This window comes from Ictidomys tridecemlineatus, chromosome 1 (genome assembly GCF_052094955.1).
Source record: "Ictidomys tridecemlineatus isolate mIctTri1 chromosome 1, mIctTri1.hap1, whole genome shotgun sequence".
NCBI classification, from domain to species: domain Eukaryota; kingdom Metazoa; phylum Chordata; class Mammalia; order Rodentia; family Sciuridae; genus Ictidomys; species Ictidomys tridecemlineatus.
The window spans coordinates 180,121,889-180,147,223 of NC_135477.1; the positions used below are offsets into that span (position 1 = coordinate 180,121,889).

Here is a 25,335-nt window from a genome sequence, read left to right on the forward strand (position 1 = left end):
TTGAAGGCGAGGACCGTGCGGGCCGGGAGGGGCCGACAGGCTCATCCACACACCCGTGAGTCCCTGAGGACTCAGCCCGTTTGTCCTGCAGGAGACCTGCTGCCAGGCTAGGTGTGGGATCAGGCTGTCAGGGACAGAAATGTGCCCAGGAAGGGTCTGGGGCTTATCCAAGGCCCAAGTGAGAGAGCTGAGTGTGTCCACTACAAACAGCCCACAGCAGGGGTCTCCCAGCTCTTGCCGGAGGGTCAGGTGGCCTGTCAGAGGTGCATGGGACGCTCTCCACAAGGCCTGCAAGGGTCCAGGGGAGCAGATGCGGGCCCAGTGCGGCTTCTGCTGGTCAGAAAGGCCCGGCGTGGGGTTGAGGGTGGAGGGAGGGTGGGGGCTTCGGGAGCCCGCCTGACCCAGGTGAAGGGGCTCCGGGTCACCCCCTGCAGGGTTTGCTCACATCCTTGGCTGATTCTGAGAGAAGAGCCCCTGGAGCCTGCTCCCGTGGGATCCCAGAGCAGGGGCCAGCCTGCCCTCCCGCTAAGAGTGACATGGCCCTGAGCAGCCCGCGGGCTGTGAGGTGGCCAGAGGGGGGGAGAAGCCCTGGAAGATCCCTGGGCCCCCACAACCCACCTGCCCACAGCCCACCCACAGCACGCTCACCTCCTCTGGTAGAGGGGCAGCATGGTGGTGCAGAGGATGTAGTAGGTGATCACCGCGCACAACACCATGGCCACGCCCAGGCACAGGGCTCGGGTCTCTCCCCGCTTCTGAGCCATCACCAGCTTCTTCACCATGTCCACTGGGGCCAGCTGTCATTTCTAGGGCCACAGAAGAAACAGAAGTCAGATGGGCTCAGGCGGCAGGTGACCCACAGAAGGGAGGGCGGCAAGGGGGAGGCCACCAAATATCAACCTCATTCCTTTCCACCCTCTGGAGGCTCCCCGCCAGCTCTGAGAGGTTGAGTGTCACCATCTCATCCTGCAAGGGAAGGCCCTGTAGCCCAGAGAGGGAAAGCAATTTGCCCAAGATCACAACATGTGGAGGCTCCATAGTGGCTCCCAGGATGTCTGGGTTCTGATCCCCGGCTGACTCTCAGGGTTAACCTTGGGAACCTTAGTGAGTCCCCAAGCAAAACCCTTGTCCCAGGGGAAGCTGGAGCAGGGCTGGGGACCTCCCTTGCTGTGAGGCTCCTACCACAAGCAGCCCCCACCTCCTGGTCCCTCCCCGTCCTCTGCACCCCAGAAATGACAGTGAAGGGCCTTGAGATGGGGAGAGGGTCTTGTATGATGCATGTGGACCCTCGATGCAGTCACAAGGGTCCTTGTGAGACGGAAGCACAGGAAGGTAATGAGCAGCCCCCAGAAGGCAAGGGGCAGAAACAACAGGCCGTCCCCTGACCTCTGCAGGGCACTGCCCCTGGCCACCTTGGTGACCTGCACTCCTGGCTCCAGAGAGGTCTCTGCTGCTTTAGGCCACCAAGTGAATGGTCATTTGATTCAGCAGTGTCCGGGGCGGGCTGGGCAGGAGCGCCCAGCAGGCTCCCCTGGGGGCAGAAGGAGTCCCACATTCATCCCTGGCAAGCAGCTGCCCCTTTAAGCCAAGGGAGATGGCATCCTGGTATCCTGGGGTCCTGGGGACAGCTTTCTTAGTTCAGGACTGAAGCCCCGGGGCCACGGCAGGATGGAGGGAAGTGGCCGCCCCTCTCTGGCTGCAGCCCCGAGGCCCTCCCAGCGGCGGGAGTCCTGGCCAACCTTCTCCAGGGGACCCCCTCAGTCCCTGCCCCACGGAGCTGCCGGGCTGGGGACCCTCCTGTGGTCCTGCCCTGGGTTCGAAGAGCTGTGGGGCCTTCCCGGGACACGTCTTTGTGGCTACTTTTTGTTTACTTAAGGTAACCAGCCCACCCAGGTGTGCCCAGGTGAGGCAGCGGCAGCCCCTGGGGCAGGAGCCCCGCAGCCTGCTGCCCAGGGACTTCGGGTCATGGCACCTGGCCCCGCCCCAGGGCCTGGGGGACACAGATGACTCTCAGGGTCAACCTTGGAAACTTCAGTGAGTCCCCAAGCAAAACCCTTGTCCCAGGGGAAGCTGGAGCAGGGCTAGGGACCTCCCTTGCTGTGAGGCTCCTTCCACAGGCAGCCCCCACCTTTCGCTCCCTCCCGTCCTCTGCACCCCAGATGCTGGAGCCTCTAAGGCTGGAGGAGGCTGGAGTCCTGGACTTCCCTGTTCCAGGGGCTCAGGAGGGAAGGGAAGGAGAGACTGGCCCTGTGCTCCTGCTCTGCTGGGATTCCTGCAGAATTGGATAAACCCACTCAGGTCGGTTCTGGGGGTTCTATTTAGATAGGAGTCTCAGGTGGGAATTGGGATTCAACACCCAACTGAATAGTCAGTTCCCCTAAGGCCTGCTCGGGAAGAGATGGGTTTCATTAACCGCAGGAGGGATTTAGTTAGACTCCAAGAAGAACTTCTCAGGCTTGAGAGTTGACAAATAACTTTGGCTTTTTTGGCTAGCTCTTCCTATTCAGAAAGGTCACACGAGGTCCGAGCTGGATTTAGGAAAGATGAAGGAGGGCAAAGGCAGGCGTGTGGGTCCCATGTGATCTGAGAGCCGGGTCCACATCCTCTTCCTTAGAAGGACAGGAGTAGAGTACAGCATTTCAGGGTTTGGTGGAGTGTCGGGAAGGGGGGTTCTGAGACACTCAGATGCACCATCACATCCTGGCCTTGGCCCTTAGCACCCAGGTGACAGTGGACAAGAAGGGTACCAGAGGAGTCCGGTGGAGGTCGAGTGATGTGGAGAGCCCAGTCCACGCTGGCTGTGGTGATGGACAGAGGACTGTGGAGTGGAGCAGAGTGGGGCGCACTCTCCCCAGCCTCTCCTCTGTCCCCTTCCTCCACTGGGGCAAGGGGCAGGAGGACTGTTCCGAGTCAGGCTGTTGCGAGCTGGGCCTGAGGACAGGGCACTCAGCACCTAGAGTGGACCCCACCAAGAGCCACCCCCAGGTGCCCATCAGCACCAGCCAGCCCCCTGACACCAGAGTCCTCAAGGCTGTCCCAAGAGGAAGGGAGCCCACTCCCGCCCTCCGGGCCCATCTCGGGCTCCTTCCTGCCCCTGTCCCCCAGCACTCTCGGGGACACAGTACTCACAGCTTGCCCAGTGCCCCTGGGTCCTCGCAGGCAGATGGTTTCCGTCTGCCCAGCCCCCGCCCCCACCCCAAAGGCCGCCTCCTGGAGCTCCACGGGAAGGGAAGCTTGCCTCCAGCCGTCTCCAGGGACGCAGCCTTTGGGCCCATCTGGGTCGAGCCTGCATGCCCAAACATGGTCAGCTCTGAGCGCTGGCCGCGGGAGAGCCTCGGGAGAGCAGGTACCGGCCCTGAGACAGCAGGCATCCTGGGCCAGCACCTGCATTTCCCAGCATCTCATGGGAAACAGATGTCAAAGGACAAACAGCAAAACCCAGAACCCCGAAAAGACCACCCTGGTCTATTTGGAAATGTTTCTTCTCCCGTCTCTCAGGCTGGCAGAGGAGCAGGGAACGGGAAGCGAGTTTCCTTTTGTGGCGCAGGGGGAGGAGAGGGAGCCCCAGGGGGAGGAGAGGGAGCCGGTGGGGCTGGGCTCAGCCTCTACCCAGGGGAGCGAGGCCCTGCTGCCTGGGGCACCTCGTGGGCCTCCCTGGGCCTGTTTCCCCCCCTGTGCTACTGGGGTGTTGGAGACTTGCTTTGCTCAGGGTGGAGATAGTGGGGACTTAGGGGAAGGGAGGAGAACCCGACTTCAAGGGCCAGCAGAGCTGAAGCCAGGACACCCTGAGTGCTACAGCCGCCTCCAGCCAGCAGGGTCCCAGGGACCTTCCACACACTGCCAAAATAGGGCTGGGGCTCACGGGCAGAGACTCATCCCCATCAGTAAACAAGCCAACCCCAGCCCTGACTCCCCATCTGCGAGGGAGATGCTGAAAGGATTGAAAATCAGCCACAAAAGCAAACCCCGTGCTGGGCTCCCCTAAGTACCCGGTGTTGCACTGGAGTCTCTGTGCTCCCCGGGCCCCGTGAGCAGTTGGAAGAGCTTCAGGTAACTGGCCGAGCCCTACTGTTCTACGGTGGGCCTGGTTCAAGCTGGCCTTCCCAGCCTGCAAAGCCCCAGCATCTCCGCTGGCCCAGGGGCCACTGCACAGACAGTCACTGGCCACCTGAAGTCCCGGGTCACCTGAGCACTGCTGACTGTGTTGTAGGAACAGGGCACGGGCTCCAGGCACGGCCCGGCTCGGGTCTCCACCAACAATTGGCAGCTCACCCAGACCTGGGAGAGAAGAAGCCAGCAGAGGACTCCAGCCCCTGCCTCCCAGTGTCCCAGCCGGAGTCTCAGACATCACAGAGCAGGGACAAGCCACCCTGGCAGGGCTGAATGAACTCCCAATCCACAAAATCCATGAGCAGAAAAGGGATGTTTACACATTGGGGTGCGTTGGGGGACATTTATCATGCAGCCCTCGTAACTGACACACGTTGAGGTGATTTAAAAGGGGGACCATCCTGGTGGCGGGCAGCTGGCGTCAGAAACAGCCGCATTAAAAAGCCTGAGCTCACTATATGGAGTGTGGAGGGGACTTGTGCCCCGTGACATATCCCTGCACGATGGGGCAGAAGGGCAGAAATGTGGGAGGGGTTCTTGATGACAGGCCATCTGCAATGTGCCTGGGCACAGGCCACACACACACACGTGTATATATACACACGTGTTCACATACACAGTCCCCACCCCTTATCTGAGGGTTCTTTCTGAGGTGTCAGTTACCCACGTTCAGTCTCAGTCTGAGAATACTAAACAGAAAGTTCCAGAAACAACCTGTTCCTAAGTTTTGAATTGCTTCCATTGCCCTCTGTCCTTAGAGTTATCTATTTTGCGGTAACTCACTGTCGCTGCCCGCTTACTGTCCTAGTTAGTAGCTGGGCTTTATCACAGCTGTGCACTTAGAGGAAGAAGCCCGTACAGGCAGGGCTTGGTGCCCTCTGCAGCCTGAGCTGGTGGGGAAGGTCTGGGCACCTGTCCCCGCGGATACAGGGGCTGCGGCTGCGCGGATGCCCGCTGCCCCCACCGCGCCCCGAAGAGGGCGGAGTGATCTGCAGGGGTCATTCCCTGGACGCAGGCCTGCGTTGGGACCACGGCCTCCACCCCTATCCCTGTGACTCCCTGGGGAGCAGGCTAAGAGAACCAGAGTTTCTTCCTGTGTCTGTCGCGCTGTTTCACCGCCCCTCGCGTCACCGGTGGCCTTCTCGGGTCGTGCATCCACTTATCTATTGAAGCCCTTTTGCCCAATATCCAGACTTATGGGATGACAAGTCCCCTACGTCCACCTGGAGACCCGTCCCCAGCCTGCTGCCTGTGTGTCGCCCGCTGAGCGCCATGGGGAGGATGGGGGCTCGTCACCTGTCCTGGAGACAGTGTTCACAGATGCTTCCGCACCTACTGTGCACAGGCTGGGAGCACACCGCGGCACCGAGGGGCCTGCCTTGTGGGGACCGCAGGTTGGACTTTTGACTGCAAAAATGCAAATCAGACAAAACGGTGGTTCTAAGGGAGAGGGGGCCAGGGGCCTGGTCTGCAGCTTTCCTTTCCGTGGACTCCGTCGCTGGCCGTCAAAGGCAGTCGGAAAAAATTAAATAGAAAATTCCAGAAATAAGCCATCCCTAAGTTTTAAATGACTTTGATGCAGCTTGTCATTGTCACTGCTCTGTTTGTTAGCAGTTCTGTTCTCTCCCTGGACCTCACTCACACACTGTATCTTCTCGAAAGGAGGAGGAGGAGGAGGAGGAAGAGCCATAGTCCTCCTGGGGTCTGCTGCTGTCTGAGGTCCTATGCGCTGTGGCCTTGGGACATGTCCCCTGAATAAGGGCAGAGGAAAGAACAAGGGAGGGGTTTTGGCAGAGCCCAGGGGCCGGAGGGAGCGAGAGCAGGGGTAGACTCAAAGCTAGGATTAATGGCCGGACAGAAGATGGCAGAGGAGCTGCCAGCCTCCCCTGCCGTGAGCAGGGACCCCACTCCCTTCTCCCTGCCGCTCCTCCCACTTCTTCCCTCCACCTGTCCTGCTCTGTAACCTGGGGTGGAGCCTGCGTTGGTGGTGACCCTGTGGGCAGCTGGGACCCTGCCCTAGCCAGCGCCCAGCCCCTTCCCTTCCTCCTGGCTCTTGGTAGCTCTCCTGGCTCCTGGGCCCTGTCACCACTCTGATCTAGCCTGCTCCTTCCTGGCCAGCCCTGCGTGGCCCCCAGCACCTTCTCTCCAGTCACTTCCAGGACAGGGTGCCCTCTGAGACCAGTGGTAGCACCTGGAGAAACAACCTGAGACTCTTGGGATTTTGTGGTTGTGGTGATTTGATGGGGGAGGCAGGGGGACCTGTGGCTTCTCGTGTCACAAAATGTTGTAGTCACTTCCCCATTCCATGAAATATTGTCCTGAGGCAGCTGTGCTTCCTGCAACATAGTTACCATCGTAGATCTCATCAGAGCCGTGGTGTGAGCCGTGGTGTTAGCCGTGGTGTTGGATATCAAGGAACCGTGCTGGCCTGTTCACTTGTGCTCGGGAGAACTTGGCAGGCTTGTGCCCTCCTGCCCCCCAAAACACCCCACCATTTCTCATGATTTGATAGGTACAAGAAAGACTGGATCTGCAATGGCCTTGGGGGTCAGACCTGAAGGAAAGTAAAGCTCAAGAGGGGGAAATGGCAGGAAGTTGGTGTCTGTCCATTTTCTGTTGCTGTAACAAAATATCTAAGGCTGGGTACTTAGAAAGAAAAGAAGTTTCTTTAGCCCACAGTTTTGAAGGCTGAAAGTGCAGGAGGTGGCCCCATCGGTTGGGTCTCTAATGAGGTCCCTGGCTGCTTCACAGCATAGTAGATGGCATCATGGTGGGAGTGTGCCCAAGAGGGAGAGGGTAGATGTTAAGTGTTTTTCTGATGGTGACTCCTCCCAGTGCTCTCATTACCTCCCACTAGGCCCCGCCTCTTAAAGGACCCAACACCTCTCAACCACACCATGCTGGGAACTAAGCTTCTAGCACATGAAACTTTGGGGACACACCCAAAGCATGGCAGTTGACAATTTCCTCGCCCTGGTGCAGTCCAGTGTGAGCCTTAGAGAATGAGGGGGTGGAGGGAGGAAGAGGGACACCACTGCTTTCGCTAGCTAGAAGCTTCCTCCACATCAGCAATGCCCCTTTGAGACTCAGGAGGGAGCCAAGTGGCTCTCTCCACTCCGGCCAGGCTCTGGCCATGGCCCCATGGTCAGGGGTCCTCATCGTCACTTCAGGCTACTGCCGCAGGGTGCTCTGGAGTGCAGGGCTGGCTTACAGCAGCTTTGTGATAGCCTTTGCAAGCCAGCTAGGGAGCTGGGACTCCTCGCAGTGCTGGGGACATTTATCTACATCTTTACACAGTAGGAATCACGGCTTTGTTCATTCTCAAAGCTGGTTTAGCAGCAATGCTGGGCCAGGGTCTGAGGGTCTGTCCTTAAGAGGGGATGTCCTTAAGAGGTGGTTGAACCCTGCAGGATGCCCAGCCTGGAGATCTCGGGTGGGTGCTGGGAGATGACCAGTTGACCTCCCACCCAGGTCCCTTTCCAACAGATTGACACACGCTGACTGAGTCCACCTGGGGGACAGACAGGAACTGGCTTCCAGGGCAGAGGGTGGGCTGGAGAGTGGGAAGGGTCTGCAGAAACTGCACAAGTGCCAATCTATCTCCTGTTGTGTGGCTGTGGGTCCAGGAACCAACAAGCGGAGCAGAGAAGGGGATTTGAGGTTTATCTTCCTGAAATCCCCTAGAGACATCTGTGTGAGGCAGAAAGCTCTGTAGATGGGCCGGGCTTGAGCCGCAACCTTTCTTTATACATCAATGTGAAAGTGTCCATGGTAGCCTGGGCAGGTGCGAGCCAGGGACATTGGGGCTACAGAAATAGAGCTTCATTAATATTCTTTGCATAAAATATTGGTACATTTGTGATTATTTCCCGAAAGCAAAAACCAGACCTCCCGGCATAATTCTAAAACACAGGGTGCTCATCTCTTCAAGACTGTGATTCACAAGGCAGTCTTTTTTTTTTTTTTTTTTTTTTTTTTTTTTTTTTACTACGTTTATTCCAATTTCTGTTCTCACAGCCAGGACTCTGGAGTAGCTGATCCTACACATTCTCACCAGTACAGCTGTCCCCCATGTCTCAGTCTCTGCAAGAAATTGTGTCTGCACCAAAAATAAACAGAGTTGGGTTTTGTTTTGTTTTGTTTTGTTTATATTGTCATTATTCCCTAAGAGGGAAATTTAACAACTGGTTGCATAGCACTTACATGGATTAGATATTAGAAGTCTTTTAGAGAGGATTCAAGGTCCACAGGAGGGCACGTGTAGGTCACATGCAAACACTGTGCCCTTGTACATGAGACACTTGAGCATCCACAGACTTGGGGATCCGTGAGGGATCCTGGGATGGATCCCCCAGATACCAAAGGACTTGGCAATATTAAATTCACAAATATGTGCTTTTTTGGCTAAGCAAAAAATATCCCCTACAGTTTTAATCTGCTGTCCTTAAATTTTTAAAAAAATCTATATATGACAGTGGAATGCATTACAGTTCTTATTACACATATAGAGCACAATTTTTTCATATCTCTGGTTGTATATTCTGGTTGTATATTCACACCAATTCATGTCTTCATATCTGTTCTTTGGATAATAATGATCAATACATTCCACCATCATTAATAACCCCATGCCCCCTCTCTTCCCCTCCCACCCCTCTGCCCTATCTAGAATTCATCTATTCCTCCCATGCTCCCTCTCCCTACCCCACTATGAGTCAGCCTCCTTATATCAGAGAAAACATTTGGCATTTGGTTTTTTGAGATTGGCTAACTTCACTTAGCATTATCTTCTCTAACGCCATTCATTTACCTGCAAATGCCATGATTTTATTCTCTTTTATTGCTGAGTAATATTCTACTGTGTATATATGCCACATTTTTTTTATCCATTCATCTATTGAAGGGCATCTAGTTTGGGTCCACAGTTTAGCTACTGTGAATTGTGCTACTATAAACATTGATGTGGCTGTGTCCCTGTAGTATGTTGTTTTTAAGTCCTTTGGGTATAGACTGAGGAGAGGGACAGCTAGATTCAACAGTGCTTCATAGGCTGAATAGAAGTGAAATCTTTAATTAGTCCCACATTTCCTTTATTAAAGCTTCCAAGGCAGAAAGCCCTGGGAACCAGTCTACGTGATGCCTGGCATCCAGGGTCCACCCCAGTACCTATTGTTCCCAACTGCTTGGTCCCTCGGTCACTCAGCCTGATTCACACAGGTCTACTGTGTCAAGGAGTAGGCAGCCCATCCCGGGCCTTCCGAGTCTCCTCTTTCCCTGGCAAGATTCAGAGCTTTAGTCTTCACTAGCCACTGGGTAGGTACCTGCCAGGACAGGGTCCCAGTGGCGGGGGGGGGGGCGGGGGGGACTTCCCCTCCCCTCCCCTCCCACTCCCACCACACTGTGAACAGGTTTTTCTGTAACTCCAGGGCTGAGTCACTTGAAGACCACCCAGGCCTTCAACTTGCTGTGTTTGTAATGTTTTCTGTTTTCAAACCAACAGACCCACGTTGTGGAGAATTTGGTTAAGTGCAGAAAAGTAAAAGGGAGATTGTAAAAATCAATTAAGATCCAACGTCCCAAGGAAACCACTGTCAAAATATTGGTGGACCATGCTAAACATAGACAGGAAGCCTCTCTAAAAACAAATTTAGGAACATGCTGTGTAATTACAAATGTGTTTTTGTTTTAAATAAAAACACTTTTCATGTATGTATCATTAATTTACAAGATGATATCTCCTGGTTCTGGAAGGGTCCATCATTTGCACGTGCCATAACATATTTTGCTATTTTCCTATTATGAGACGTTTTGGCTCTTTGCAAGATTTTGCTCTGATAAACTGGTCTCCAGTTGCTGTCTTTGAACACAAATCTTTGCTCACTGCTCTGATTATTTTCTTCTACTAGATTCCCAAGAGCAGGGATAAAAATCAAAGGATATTAGTTTCTTACAGACTTCTGCCCATCCCTTTCCTGGAAGCATAGGATCCAATAAGATAAACTATTCTATTGGGGGAGCTCTCAGAGCTCAGAGAGGTTAAATGATTTACTCAAAGCCACACAGCTTTGGAGCAGGGCCTGGAACTTCGCCTGTCTCTTCAGTCTCTCACGGGTGGCAGCACAGCTGGTGCCCACGCCTCCTGGACCCTGTTCTCACCTTCCTCTTCCTCTATGGATCATTTCTCCCGCCAAGCGACAGCTCCCACCAAGCACTAACATGCTCCAGACACAGTGTCAAGGACTATTTCCCTGACCCTGGTAAGTAAAAGCTGTAATTCTCCCCACCTTATCAATGGGGACACTGAAGCAGAGACAGAGCCTTTCTCGCCCAAGGCCACCATGCAGGTGACTTGCAGAGCTGAAACTCCTGCCCCTTCTTGTCTAACAGCCTGGCCCAGTAGAAGCTTCTGGTGGGGAGATGTTGTGATGCTTGAGCTGTCCACGAGTCACCCATGGCCAGGGGGCACGTGAAATGTGGATAATGAGCAGAGAACTAAAATTTAATTTTAATTAATTTAAATTTAAATAGCCACGTGTGACTAGTGACCTACCGGACAGACCTCTCCAGGACCTTTAAGCTCCTCTCTTTGCCACATGACACCTATCTCCAGCAGGACCTGGGAGGGTTTCCCAGCACCTGCTTGGGGTGGGACTCAGGTGACCTGAGACACCCCTGAGAGGACTCTGAGCCAGCCCTCCTGCCCGAGGCTGGTTCCAGGGCTGCCTGCAGGTTGGGCTGCTGGGCCAGCCACCCCTCCCACAGGCACTGTGAGAGACACTGCTGGGAGAGGTGCCCGAGTCCCTTTTCTTGCACATTAATGAAATGTAGCCTGTCATCCATAAATAATAAGACTGCCCTGCAGGGTTCAAGGCCTCTGCTTCCTCTCAGTACAAACACCACTATGAGCTTCCCGGAATCTTCGCAGTTAACAAGGTAGATTTGAACTCTGCCATCTCTCCAGGGCATACCTCCTCCCAGGACCTGGGCTCCAGGAGCAGGTGGAGAGCCCTCAGGGCCATCTTGGAAGTCGGTACCCACTGAGGTCTCCTGCAGGCCCCACTGAGCTAGGCCTGCACACCTCGCTGGAGTGGTTTCCACACGCTGCTGGAAGGAAGACCACAAACTGTTTTAAAGCAACAGGAATGTATTCTTTCACAGTTCTGCAGGCCGTAGCCCAAAATCAAGGTGTCGGGGGCCCAAGCTCTAGGGCAGGGTCCTGTGCCTCTTCTCGCCCTGGTGGCTCTCAGCATCCCTGGCTCGAGGTTGGTCACCTCCATCTCTGCCTGGCTTCTCACAGCTTCTGCCCCCTGTCAATACCTTCTGCTCACAGGGACACTGTCATTATATGGAAAGATCATGCAGGACAGTGTGGGGAGCCATTCTCACACGTGACTGGGAACTCCCCGTTTGGGTCTGAGGCGCTCTGGCTAAACTGTGTCGGAGCTTTCCCGGCCCTCTCCTGATGAGAGAACCCGTCCGTGTGGGGGTGTGACTGACCACTGACCCCGGGGGCCAATCACTGACCCTGACCTTGGAGTGCGGCCCCCCTCAACCTTCATTGGATGGAATTCTCCCCTGAATTTCTTGTTCCCCAATAAAAGGCCACTCCCTGGCGTGCTCCCCCTCTCTCTCTCTCTCCTGCTAGCCCTGAGTAATCCTTGCTGCCCTACCGGGTAGTTCGAGGTGGGAACCAGAGAGGGGAGCCGTCTCGGACCTGGTCATAGAAAAAGGTAACTGAGTGTTGCTAGCTAACTTTTATGCCAAGAACCTCATTAATGAAACCAATGCGCTGGCCGCATAGTGGAGGACAGTCCAGGGTGATCTCAAGATCCTGGATTATACCTGCAAAGACCTTTTTCCCAATAAGGCCACGGACCCAGGTTCCTGGGATCTGGACATGGACATAGCTCATTGGAGGCCACTATTCAAGCCACTGAACTCTCCTTCCTCAACCTTCATCCTGAGTTAGCCAGGGTGGAGCAACCCTGAGACCAGCGCAAGATTTGACGGCTGTGCCCAGGAAGGGTGCGTTTCTCATTCAGGGGAAGTCCAGCATGGCTACCCCTGCTCATGAGGCGCTCCTTCAGGGAGGGGTTACTAGGGTTCCAAACTCCACCATCCTGTGGCCTCGAGGTCACCCTCGAGCTGTGCAGCGATAGATGAGGCGGGAGAGGCAGAGAGAGAATATGGGTGATTGGACATCCCACACCTGCATACAGACCTGGAGGTGGCAAGCTTTGCTCAGCCTAGAACCCCGTTGGTGGGGATTGGTCATGTGATCCCACCCAGCAGCAAGGGAAACTGGGAAATGTAGTCCCTGAGCTTGGCAGGATCTTCTCACCATGGATTGGGAGAGGCATCCACTTTTGTGTCAGCTGGCCTCCGCTGCCACAGCATCATTCATTAGTTTATTCCTCATTCAAGTAATTCATTCTTTCAGAAGAGAGATTAGAAGTTCAGAAAGGTCAATTGTTTTGACTAAGGTCACAGAGCATTTAAGTCATAATTCAGTAAGTATTTTTTAAGGGCCCGCAGGCTCTTTGAGGAAGGACTCCAGCTCACGCTATGTTGCTACCTGTGGGTGGCCGGGGATGCAACTGGCTGGATTTATGTGTGTGGGGGGGCTCCCTGTTCCCTACCTACCCCCAGCAGGACTTTGTCCCACTCCTCCCCTCTCCCACCTGTCCCCCCGAGAGGACCGGAGGGAGCTGGGTGGCAGAGGCAGGAGGCTGCAAGGTAGCAGAGATAGGGGAAGGGAGGGCTGGCAGAGAGAGAGGGGAAGTCCACACGGGCCAGATGTCCTAGAAAATCATATCAGGTGTGACACGTGGGAGGCTTGGGAGCAGCTTCAGTGAGAAAAAAACAGGAGCAGAGAAAAACCACGAGGCCCATAACTGAATCACGGATGCGGCCCTCCTCTGTGTTCACGGGAGAGCAGAGGGTTCTCCTGCCTCTGTTTAATTCCTGGTTGGGACGACATGCAGAGACCCTGGGCTGTGGGCAGAGTGGCCACAGGACATTGGGAAGATCCCCATGTTCTCCCTGTCACTCTCCAGTAATAGACGGAGAATAGCTGCCATTGCCTGGCAGCGTGGTCAATGCCTGGTTGAAGCGACTTACTGTACGTTATATAAAGAACGAGAAGGGAGGGATTCAAAGTCTCCTACCACGAGGAGTGATGTTTAAGGAGACAGGACTGTTAATTGCTGAGTTGATGGTACACACGGTATACACGCTCCACACCGGTATGCCGTACCCCATAGATAGGCGTGATCATTGTGTGTCCATTAAAAATCATTTGAATGTTCCAGATTGGCCAATAAGTTAAGTGGTCCTCCTAATCCTGGGGTACAGGGACACCCAAGGACACGTGGTTCTCTGGGACGGAGGTGGTGACCATTCATCTCTGATGTCCAGGCATGGATCAGCCATAACACATAGTAGGTCAAGGAATAAGTGCAGGAGCCAGGAAGGAGCACTGGCTGTGACAGCCTGGGGCTTGCTACTCCTCTACTTTTGATTTATCACTGAATTGCAGCCATTTTTTCTCATTACTGCAGAGCCTGGCTGACATAATTTTTACTGTCCACATAGAAGGTGAGTAGAGGCCCGTTTATTTAGCATCCCCCCATTGCTGAGCATCATGGCAATTTCCAGTTCAACCAGTATAAACAGGACGGTGAGGCACATCTTTATGTACAGAGTTGTGTGAGAGGTCTGGAGCATTTCCTTCAGATAGATTCCCAGAAGTGGGGCCAAGAAAGTACAAATGGTTTAATCATCATTATTACTCGTATTATGATTGATTCAACTAAGTTTGCTTTTAGCTGGATGCTGTGGTGCCTGCCTATAATCCCAGCAACTAGGGAGGCGGAGGCAGGAGGATGAAAAGTTTGAGGCCAACCTCAGCAATTTAGCAAGACCCTAAGCAACCTAGTGAGATCCCATCTCAAATTTTTTTTTAAAGGGGAAGGGGGCTGGGGATGCTTCTTAGTGGTAAAACACCCCGGGTTCAACCCCTAGCACAAAGGAGAAAAAAAAGTAAATTTTAAATTATTTTTATTATGATTATTTTGATGCTGGGGATTGAACCCAGAGGTGCTTACCAACTGAGCCACATCTCCAGCCCTTTTTATTTTTTTTATTTAGAGACGGGTCTCACTGAGTTGCTGAGGGCCTCACTAAGTTGCTGAGGCTGGCTTTGAACTTGCGATCCTCCTGCTCAGCCTCCCGAACGGCTGGGATTACAGGCGCGCACCACTGCACCCGGCTTAAATTTATTTTTAAATGACACATAAGGCTGTGCGTATTAACGGGTCGATGGCTTTTCACATTCTTGGGACGCACTGGCGAACTGCACTGGGAGCCGAGCAGCTTCACCTCCAGCCCCGGGAGGTTTCCCACAGCGGCCGGGGTGCGAGGCCCCACACCCCCTCAGCCTCCCTCTGTTCTCCTGCCTTCTTGGTGCCTCTGACCAGGGAGCTGCAGCAGGGCACAGGCTGGACAGGCCCTGCCTTGGGCCCGAGTCCGGGTGGGCAGAGCCTCTGAGGGGTGGCCTGCGGCACACAGGGGACCCGGTGCCTTGCCTTCTCCTCCCGCCTGTCTGTCAGAGGCTGCGCAACGAGCCTCCTGGGCCAGGGACGGCACCACCTGCGCCTTGAGCAGGGGACTTGGGAGCAGGGCACCAGGCTCCGTCCTAGGCTGGCCCCAGCAGCCCCTCCCAACTGTGGACTAAGCCTCTGCCCAGCTGTGATTCCAAGTGACCTCATATAAACCCCACAATTGGCCACACCCCAGTGGGTCCCACATCCGGATGGAGCCTAGGGGCTGAAAGGTCCCTCTGTCCCCTGTGTCCCTGGGCTTAGCCAGGGACACTCAACCCCTCCTCAAAACTCCTCTCTCTCCTCTTCTCCTTCCTTGGCTTTTAAAATGGCAGCTGTCTAATGAGATGCTTGTGTTCATGGTTATTGTCCTGCTGGATGACCAACGCACAGCTGCACCAGAAGTGTGTGGCTGTGTTAGGGGGCACCATGAGCAAGGAGTCAGTGGAAGAGAGATTTAGGACGTGCTCGTGGGAAGTCACTGTGAGAGGGTCCAGAGATGAAGGGCTCTCGAGCTCAGAGGGACAGCCCTGGGGGTGACAAGCGAAGAGGCAGAGGGCAAGGTTCGGGGACAACTTCTGAGGGCACTGGCGCTGGGATCCCCCACACCCAGCCTCCTCTCCCCGCCTACCCATTACTGGTGCTCAATGCTACAAGTTACTCAGCCTCTCTGAGCCTTGATTTTCTTATCTCTAGTACACATCATCATCCACACAGGTTATTGGGAGGATCGGGAAATCCGCGGCAGGTCGTAGCAATGAATGCATCTGTTGAATTAAAATTGTGATCAGCACAGAGGGTTCCAGCTTCCCCCAGGCAGAAGGGCCCTGGAGGGACAGGGTAGGGCCACACCAGCAAGCCTAGCCTCCTGCCAGGGAAGCTGCTCGGAACCCTTCCTGCACCTTACTGTCCACCCTGAGGGCTCCCCAAGTTCCCTCTGGTTCCTTCCTCATTCTGAAGGCTGGGCCCCTCCAGAGGATCCTACCGCAGGAGGACACATTCTTGCCCAGTGCATGCAGAGCCACGGGCCCTCCACACCCAGAGGTCCAAGGCCGGGATGAAGGCAAGGCCACGTGCCCAAGTGTGTGCGGGAGTCCTCTGTAGGGACTGGCTGCAGAGGGTCCCAGGGCTGGAAACCCCCGTGATCAGGGGCAGGGCCTTCCAGCCTGAGCCCAGCGCTGGTTTGAATAGTTGATTGGCTTTTCGACCAAACAGCCCACATTACCCCCTGGCCGCCAGGAGGCTCCAGCCCCGTGCAGGACCTGGCGCATCAGAGATGGTCAACAATTAATTTTGATGGAACTGATGATTCTGCTTGGCCAGATGGTGTCAGGAGAGCATGGCTGGAGAATGTCCCTCTCCTCTGCCCTGCAGGCCTTCATGTCCGGGAGCCAGCTGTCCTCCAACCTCTGGCTCCCAAAGACTTCCCTGAGATACCCAGTTCTGCATAACGAGGTTCCCAGTCCCGGGGGAACGGTGCCCATACTGAGTCTTCACTTCTACCCATTGGTGCTTTGGGAATCAGCACGTCTTATATTCCAGTTGTGCATTACTCAATAATGAGGCACATCCAGGAAACTCATGGACAGGTGATGTCATCATTGTGTCCACACCAGAGAGCACACCTACACAAACTAAGATGTCCATGACATTGCTAGGTCATAGGATCTTATGGGGCCACCAACATATACGTGGTCCATCCATAACCAAATGCAAGATCCTGACCGTGCGTGCATTAAATGAAAAAAAAAAAAAAGTTCATTTCCTGGGAAAACAGTCACTGGGTAAGTGACACAGCTTACAATTGATGGCATCTTATAATGAAGGAAATGCAGTATGCAAAGCCTTCTGTAGACGAGGGCGGCAAACATCCTGAAAAGCCTCTGGGTGAAGAAATGGAAACGTGCTCAGCTGAATGCGTCACCACTTGATATTTCTAAAAGGACGCAGCAACACTCTAGAGAGCCCCATCTCGGCAGCAGGCACTTTGAAAAGCTCAGCTCTGCAATATTTATAATTCATGGAGCACATTGGAGCCTCTGCCCTGGGTTCATGGGTCTGCGTTTGCTGGTCTTGCCTTCCCACCCGACCACGCGCTTCCTGAGGTCACAGCCAGCCGCAGAGGATTCCAGGTCACCAAGGGCCACTCTAAACTTGTGTCGCATTTCACTCAGGCCCCTACGGGCCAGAGTGGATTTAAATGTAGCTATCACACTGTGGCTCAAGAGGCTGCCTCATCCTCAGCAGGGTGGCATGAGTGACCTTCGTTGGTGGCTTCTTTGCTGGCCCTCAAAAGCATAAGCCCTGTGGAATGATAACTGGCTCTGCTGTGTGACTTAAGGCAAATTGCTTAATCTCTCTGAGCCTCAGTTTTTATTTCCTCTATGCTTTGCAATTTCCAAGACAGATCCAGAGAGATAATATTAGTAGAGCGCGTCGAATAACTAAGTCAGATAAGACTCCAGCCTGCTGCTGTTGGTGTCATCTGATTGTTCTTATCATCTGGAAATCCCCTGTCGTCCACGGCAGATGAGATCAATTGGAAGAGGAAATTGTCAGATGAAAGATGGTCCTGGATGATGGGAGGTGATTAGAATTTTCGGCTGATAGGGAACTGAGTGGAGAAGAGTTATTAGCTGGGCAGAGCCTCGTGAGACAGAACAGGACAGTCACGGGGAGATGGCTGCTGTGCGTGAGTGCAGGGTCCCCCAGGGACTCTCAGGGGCTCAGCCAGACCCTGGTCTGTCATCTGCTCCCCGATTACCTGTTGAATGTGCCCTTTGTCACGCAGGTCAGCAGAGCCCAGCGCCTGTCATGGCTGGGGATGTAGCGCGATTACTATGCCCTGCACTCGGGGGTGGAAGACACCCCTTCAGAACCACCTTGGTCCCTGGTTGCCCCCTGAGCCCGCGACACGGCCAGGCAAGAGGAAGCTGTCCACTCAGACAGCTCACTGTCCTCCCTCCCCCCAGGAGAGAACGCAGTCGCTGTTGTGGGGTTGCTGCATTTCTTGGGCCTGGACTGGTTTGGGGATGAGAATCTGCTTGACCTGCCGCCCTACCCCTGGCTCCTGTCGTCCTGTTGAAGACTCCTTAGTGGGAAGGAAAGCTCAGGAGGAAGAGGAGCAGAGGAAAGGCCAGGCGGGCCGCGGGCCTCCTTGAGGTTTGGAATGAAAAGGAAGAGGCTGGAGGGACATGTCACTCCCCGGGGACCTGGACTCTGAAAGTCGCCCTCAGCCACACTCACCCCGTGGGCACAGGCCAACAGCCAGGCATGGCTTGCTCTTGGGGAACCCTCTCGCCTTGCCGGGGGATGTGCTGCAGCCTCGAACGCGGGAGGGCCGGGGGACACTATGCTAGGCACCCAATGGTCAGCGGTCAACGGCTCTCAGAGTCAGCCTGGCTCAGGGGCAGACAAGGTCACAGCAGCCATCAGAGGCGGATCTGGGACAGCAGCTGTGCAGCTCTTGTCCAGGCACAAAGAGGCTCCCCAGGGCCTGCCCTCAAGCTCTAGAGACCTCAAAAAGTTGCCCTGAGGCCTTAGACAGGAATCTCCATGTGTCCTTGAACTTGCCGGGGCCCACTGTCCCAGGGAGAATGTTGAGCCATGCCCCAGCCCCGACCTGAGATCTGAACTCGGGTTACTCAGGGGTCCCCAGGAGCATGGCCAGAGATAAGGCTGTGTCTGAGCCCCGAATGCAGAGCCAGTCTGGGTTCTGATCCCACCTCTGCCACTATAATGCCCCATAGGGTCCCAGGCCAGATGTCAGGGGCAGCTGACACCCAGCTTGTGCCCTATTCACTAAGCCACAGTCCCAGGGCCACCACAGAGAACAGGGCGTCTCAGGCCAATTCCACAAAGGATTCACATGGGTGAGCCGAGAGCCCGTCCCCTCTCCAGGACATGGCAGAGTTGCCCACTGACTGTGCCCCAGGTCTCCTCCCGTGAAATGGGGCCAACAGTGTGTTCCTCGTCTGGGTAGCTGTGGGGTTCCCAGAGTCGACTCAGCAGAAACAGGCAGCGGTGACACAGAGTGTGGAGGTTAGCCGGCAGTCTCTGGCCAGCATTAGAGGTCAGCTTTGCTGTCCCCACAGTGCTTTCCATTGTTACATGTTGTGTTCTAAGCTTTGTGGCAACATCAGAAACCCAGGCAAAGCCACTGGAGGGCCACTAGCCCCCGACAACCACCCTCCCTCTGCCCACCCTGCAGGCCCCCGGCTCCTCCACACATGGGGTGGCAGACACAGCGCCGGTGCACCCTGAAATGGAAGGCGAAGCTGGAGGGTTGATTTTTTAGCTCATCTTCTTGTTTTGAGCAATTAAAAGGCAGGTGTTTTAATAGGCCCCGGTGGAGAGGGATCTGTCGGCTTCCCCAGGCTGAGCTCCGGGCCCAGAGGTCAGGGCAGGATTAATAAGGACGCTCTAAATGCAGACAGTGGCCCACATCTCTGCGGGCGGAGTGCTCTGGTTTGGGAGGAAGGGAGAAAATTAAATTATAATGGGAAAGTGTAAATCATTTGGATCAAGGTAACAAGGGAGAACTTAAGAGAGTTTGAGTAAATCTCTCAGGAGGATTTTGAGGTTGGTTTGGGGCAGGTGCACAGATAAGCCTCGAAGGGTCCTGAAACAGGGCCCCACACAGAGGCCCAGGACTCCCCAGTGAGGCCTCCTTTTCCTTATCCACGCCTCACAGGGGGCTTTAAAAACCATCCCGGGGCGAGATTTTACTACATTTGTCAGATTTTCTCTCAAAGCAAACAGAGACGGCCCCTCACCAATGAGCCTTACTCAAGCACCTTTTTCTGACACAGACTCCAACAGGTCCTGGTGGCTCCGTGGGGGCGACACCAGCTGTGTCCTGGACTGCAAGGAGCAAGGAGATGCACCAAGATGCATGGTGAGAGGAGCCGAGCTTCTGCAGCCTCCGGCGCACCCTGCGCAGCACTGAGCTCCTCAGCAGCAGGGCTCACCTCATTCCCACGGTACCTCTGCCCCTGCCAGGAAGCCAGTGTGATGAAGATGCCCATTTTACAGACGGGGAGGCTGAGGATCGAGGAGGGAGGGGCATGCCCCACAGTCAACCCAAGGCGGAGCCTTGTTCAAGCCCAGGGGTTTGCGTCTTTGAAGTCCAAGTTCTCCTCCCCCAGCCTGCAGAGCGCAGAGAGCTGGGCGCTTCTGTGCGCCAGAGGCTGCCAAGTGGCAAGAGGTGACTCATGGAGAGATGCATCGCCCCCCCGCGGAGACGAGAGTGTTCACTTACAGAGTTTCAGGAAGTGACTCCTACCCTGTAAAATGCGAAGAAGGGATCCAGAAATTTGATTTCTGGACATTTCCCCAGGGAGATCCCTGAGCAAGCGTGGAAAAAAACAAACCCCAAACTCGGTCGGGAAATCCTCCAGCGCGTCAGGCCGAGGAGGCTGGCGGCGGCTCCCTCTAGCGGCGCGGTGAGGCTCTGTGGCTGCTCAGCGCCGCCGCGGGGCTGCTGCCCAGGACCTCTGCAGGGCACCTCCCGCTGCCTGGGCACCACTCCGTCGGTCCCAGCTTCCAGTGCTTCCCGCCTTTGCTGCCTCCCCTTCCAGTGAAATCTGTTCTGACCACCATAATCACATTTCCCTCACCCCCACCCCAGCCCGCCACCTGCTGCCATCTAGGATGCCCCAGAACTCACCATAGTCTCCTCTTGCCTTGGGGACATGGCAAGACCCGCGCTGGACGCCTGGCACCGTGGATAGCGCTAAATCTGTGTAAACGCGGCTTTTCCTGTACACACCCACCCGTGACGAGGTTTGGTTTATAAGTGGGGCACCGTAGGAGATGAGCAATGGTAACTTCATGTAGATCTTAGCCAATTTTTTATCTTTTCTTGTTGAGAAATTTCACCTTTTCCTTTAGAGGACAACTTGACGGCATATCTGAATCACCAGCATCATTTCCCTGGGACTTTGGGGCCATTATTAAGTGAAATACAGGTTACTTAAATGCAAGTCCCGTGATACCACAAGGATAGATCTAATAACAAAGATGGCCACTAGGTGACAAGCGAGCGGGTAGCATATACAGCATGGATCCGCTGGACAAAGGGATGATTCACATCCTGGAGCAGGAGGGCCCAAGATTTCAACCCACTGCCCAGAATGGTGTGCAGCTTAAAATTTATGAATTGCATAGCCGTGCACCATGGGAGTTCCACAGCATTGAGCAGCCCAGCTGTGTGGTGCTCCGAAGGACTCCAGGTCTTAAGTCAGAGGAGATAGACTCAAATCCCTAGTAACAACCCATACTTCTGTCTTGGGCATGGCTTCTCTGACCCTTCATTTACTCCTCTGTAAGATAATAATGATTGCAGACTATGAATGGCAGTAAAAATGGCAGTGTTGCAGGGTGTTGTGAAGATTCCAAATTGACTCACGTGAGCACTTGTTGAAAGTTTAAAAGCACCCCACAGATTGTTCCTACCTACCCCTCACATGATTGCAGGAAGCGCTGGCGGAAAGGACAGGATAGTGATGCCTGCAAAAAAATTCAGGACCCCTCCCAGAATTAACTCTCCCAACCGGAGGGCCCCGCCACCCCATCCAGAATGACCAAAGCCATGTTTCTTTGCCCTCATTTTCTTTGTATGTGGGGTCTGAGTCTCAGCAGAGATCTGCAGGGTTTCACGACTCCCCGGGAGAGCAAAACATTGCAAATGTGTCCGCGTGTGTGTGTGAAAGGAGGAAACCATTATTTCTTCTCTACCAAAATCTACTAGAGGGCTGGGGTTGTTCCTCAGTGGTAGAGGACTTGCCTGGCACGTATGAGGCCCTGGGTTCCATCCTCAGCACCACATATAAATAAATAAAATAAAGATAGTGTGTCCATCCACAACTAAGAATATTTTTAAAAATCTACTTAAGCTCTTCCTCTAAAACTTTGATGAGTTTTCTTTGCAGCGGAAATTAGTTTTTTTGAAGCTGCTTCCATTTCCTCGTTCTGGCTGCTTCTGGCTGCTTCGTGTAGTGACGGGGGTGAAGGGGCAGTGGAGAGCAGTTCCCTCCATGGGTTGGTAAGGTCTCTTGTTGGCACATAGTAGATGCTCAGCAAATATCTGTTGAATGAATTTTTGATGGCAACCTCAGTTTCTGCATATTCTTCTAATTCACAAATGTTCTGACGCCTGCTAAATTTGAATGTGCTTTCTTTCTTTCTTTCTTTTTTTTTTAATCTACTGGTATATTTTCTCTTCCTCTCTGGGTAGACGCTGGGACTGTTCATTGGGATAACCCGTGAGGATGTCTTTTATTGCTTTCCTGAGGGGTTGGCCTAAGGGAGGCGAGCTCATTCGTTCCAAGTTTTGCATTTGCATATTTGCTCCCTGCCCGTCCCTCATGGGTCCCTTACTATGTCCCTGTCCTTGGGTCCCTAATCCTAGACCCAGGGCTGAGGTTCTGGGAGGAAGGTCCTTGGTTGTGAGGAGCTGTTAGCAGCCTCCCTGTCTCTGCCCACTACATGCCAGAGGCAACCTCCCCACGCCCACCACGCCCCAGTGGGGACAACCGCGGTGTCCCAAGGCGAGTCACTCAGGGCCAGAGCCACTGTACCCGCTCCCCAGGGACCAGGCAGGCGCTCTCCTCTGTGCGTGACTCTGGCCCTGAAGCCTCCCCCTCAGAGACCTCTGATCATGTGTCCACCCACCTTGAGGCCCACCACCCATCACCCTGCTGTCCCTGGGATGTGAGGCACCCTCCTCTTGATGTCTCTCTGTCCCCGAGGCCTGCCGCTGAGCCGAGTGTAGGTGGACACAGGGGAGCAGGAGTGATCAGGGACTCCCTGTGGGGGCATCCTGTGACAGGAAGTTGCCAGCCATGGCGAGTATGAGGAACAGCATCCAGCAGAGGGAACAGCCCTGGCAAAGCCCATTTGCAGGAGTGGGCTCAGCGTGAGGGCGGCTCCTAGGTGGGGAGGGGACCCCAGAGCAAAACCACCTGAGTCGAGGCCTGGGAGGCCAAAGTGAGGACTTCAGCTCTCCTCCTAAGGGTAGCAGCAGGCCCCCCCAACCCTGCAGAGTGTCCCCAAGCTCAGCTCTCTGCATGCTCTCTGTGTCCCTTGCTGCCCTCAGGGCAGGTTGGGGAGAGTCCCTCCCGTGGGTCTGAACTCTTGAGGCTACAGCCAGAGCCATGTCCCAGGGTGGGACAGGGTCCTTCCTCCCACCTGGCAGAAAGCTGCATTGGCATCTCAGGTCCCTGCAAGAGCCGGCCGCCCTTCTCCCGGTCACCGGCTGGCCCAGCGTCCCCTGCACAGGAAGCCGAGAACTCAGAACCTGGCAAGGGCCCTGAGTGTCCACCTCCCACAAAGATCAGCTTAAAGAGGCGAGTTTAGGGGAGATCAGGCGAGAGACCATCCTGGAGGACTGGGGTCAGCTCAACGCTGTCTGGGTCACTTCCCCTGCCTGGGGCTGAGGCTCCTGCACTCAATAGGACAAGGTCTGGCCTCGGGGGCTTCAGGGTCTGTTCCCGACTCCTTGTGCTGAATGGCTCCGCCCCACAACTTCAGGAGCGGCCACTGTGATCGCCTCCCATTTTACCGTGGACAGACTGAGGCCCAGGGAGCTGAGGCCATCTTCGCAGGTCACTTGGGCTGCTGAGCCACGTCTGACTCAGAAGCCCAACGTCTAGCCCTTTAGTTACGTTCCCTTTTTAAAAATTAATGCAGAAGGCGTCAGCAGATGCTGTACAACGAGCACTCTCTCCCCCAGGGATTCACTCCAGGCACTGGGCCCCGGGGGGTGTGGACATTGGATCTCAGAGTCGCAGGATTGTGTGGAAATGAAACATGACTGGAGAAGCTTTCCACTGAGAGGCGTTTTTGTTTGAATCAATCGAGGGGCCTCCCCATGAAAGCAGTGGTTCCAATGACATCTACTCAGAGGCACCAAGATCTAATCTGTACATTTGCCAGAAAAGTCCAGAATAATTGCATGTTTGCAAGCAGCAATTCTGCCTGAAGAGTGGGACTCCTCCTGGTTCTAATTTTTTCTTTTCTTTTCTTTCTTTCTTTCTTTCTTTCTTTCTTTCTTTCTTTCTTTCTTTCTTTCTTTCTTTCTTTTCTACATGTACTACATTTGTAATAAAAAAGAAACTCAATAAAAGTTATTGAATAAAAAGAATAGGCATCTAGAAGCCATGGTGTCCTGAGGTCTCCTGAGCCTCTTCCTCCTGGACAATCAGGGACTATGGCTCTTTTCTGGAAACTTCCATGTGTGCTCCAGGAGCTCTACTTGGCCAGTGAGGAGACAGAATAGATGTTCACCAGCTTCCTCCTCCGCGAGGTCACCATGGCAGAAGATCGCTGTCCCTTCAGGCTGTCTTGTCCCTGTAACCCTCTTGATTCCCCGGTTGCAGTAGCCTCTGCTCCCCGGTTTGCTGATAGAGCGTGGTGACAGTCCCCTGCCCTGCTGATCTCAAACCTCCCTGAAGTCCCCTCTCCACCCCACTGACCTGCTGGCAACCAGCTCTTTGGGGAATGCACCCTCCCAGATTCAGGGCGGCCCCGGCCTCCTGCAAAGAAGACGCCTTGCTCAGGGAGATGGCCCTGTGCCTGTGCCCCTGCAGGCTCTGGGGGACACTGTCCCTCTGTTTCCAGGTGCTTCTGAGACTGTTCAGCATCAGCTTCTCCGACGAGTCCCCTGCCCTTTTGTTCTGCCCACAGACAGCCGGCCTTCCCTCTTCACCTTCTGGCCTTGTTTAGAGTGGTCACTTCCTGCTGGCCACGGGCATGAGCACCTAGGACTCCGTGTTCCAGAAGCCAGTGGCATCCTGACCACCTCACATCTCACGAGCTTGGCCAAGGTCCAGGACAGAGCAGGTGTGACATCCTGGTGGCTGTGGAATGAATGGGTCTTCTGGACCCCAAAGAGCAAAAGCCACTGTCTGGTGGGGAAGAAGGAGCTGAGGTGGAGGGGACAGAGCCCACGGAGGCTCGGGGGTCCACAGGGGTCCGAGCTGTGGACGGTGTTGGGTGGATTCACGCATGAACGTAGGGAAGGTATGTCGGATTCATTCCACTGTCTCTCCTATTCCCGCCCCTCCCTCTCCTTCTCCCCCTTTGTCTGATCCAGTGAAGTTTAATTCTTCCCCTCCCACCCTCCGTTGTTATGGGGGTAGTATCCACATATCAGAGTGAACATTCGGCCTTTGGTTTTTTGGGATTGGCTTGTCTCACTTAGCATGAGAGTCTCCAGCTCCATCCACATATCAGAAAAAGCATTCAGCCTTTGGTTTGGTTGGCACAGCCACATCAATGTTTATAGCAGCTCCAGTCACAATAGCTAAGCTAGAGAACCAACCTAGGTATCCTTCAACAGATGAATGGGTAAAGAAAATGTAGTATACACACACACACACACACACACACACACATACACACACACAGAATGGAATATGACTCAGCCATAAAGAAGAATGAGATCATGGTATTTGCTGATAAGTGGATGGAGCTGGAGAATAACATACTAAGTGAAATAAGCCAATCCCCCAAAACTAAAGTGGTGTCATCATTGAACACAATCATGCAGTTCCGATGGGCTAGGTGCTTTATAACCAGGATCTCATTTAACCAGGGAGACCATATTATTTGCTGTGTACAC

The 25,335-nt window shown here is 54.3% G+C and overlaps 2 protein-coding genes across 4 annotated transcripts in view; one reads left to right on the forward strand and one right to left on the reverse strand.

Moving 5' to 3' along the window:
- Positions 1–25,335, forward strand: part of Kcnip1 (potassium voltage-gated channel interacting protein 1) — a 312,467-nt gene that overhangs the window by 26,409 nt on the left and 260,723 nt on the right. The gene's annotated exons all lie outside the window — the stretch shown is intronic.
- Kcnmb1 (potassium calcium-activated channel subfamily M regulatory beta subunit 1) overlaps positions 1–25,335 on the reverse strand; it is a 50,229-nt gene that overhangs the window by 3,998 nt on the left and 20,896 nt on the right. For 2 of the 3 annotated variants that reach the window (XM_005334127.5, XM_078052348.1), the window contains exons 1-2: positions 3,130–3,274; positions 649–806 (exon numbers count right to left, since the gene is read on the reverse strand). In XM_005334127.5, coding sequence (XP_005334184.1) covers positions 649–782 — 134 coding nt within the window. In that variant the 5' untranslated portion in view covers positions 783–806; positions 3,130–3,274. Of the gene's footprint in view, positions 1–648; positions 807–3,129; positions 3,275–25,335 lie in introns of those variants that run through there. The other variant, XM_078052349.1, reaches the window with a different exon arrangement.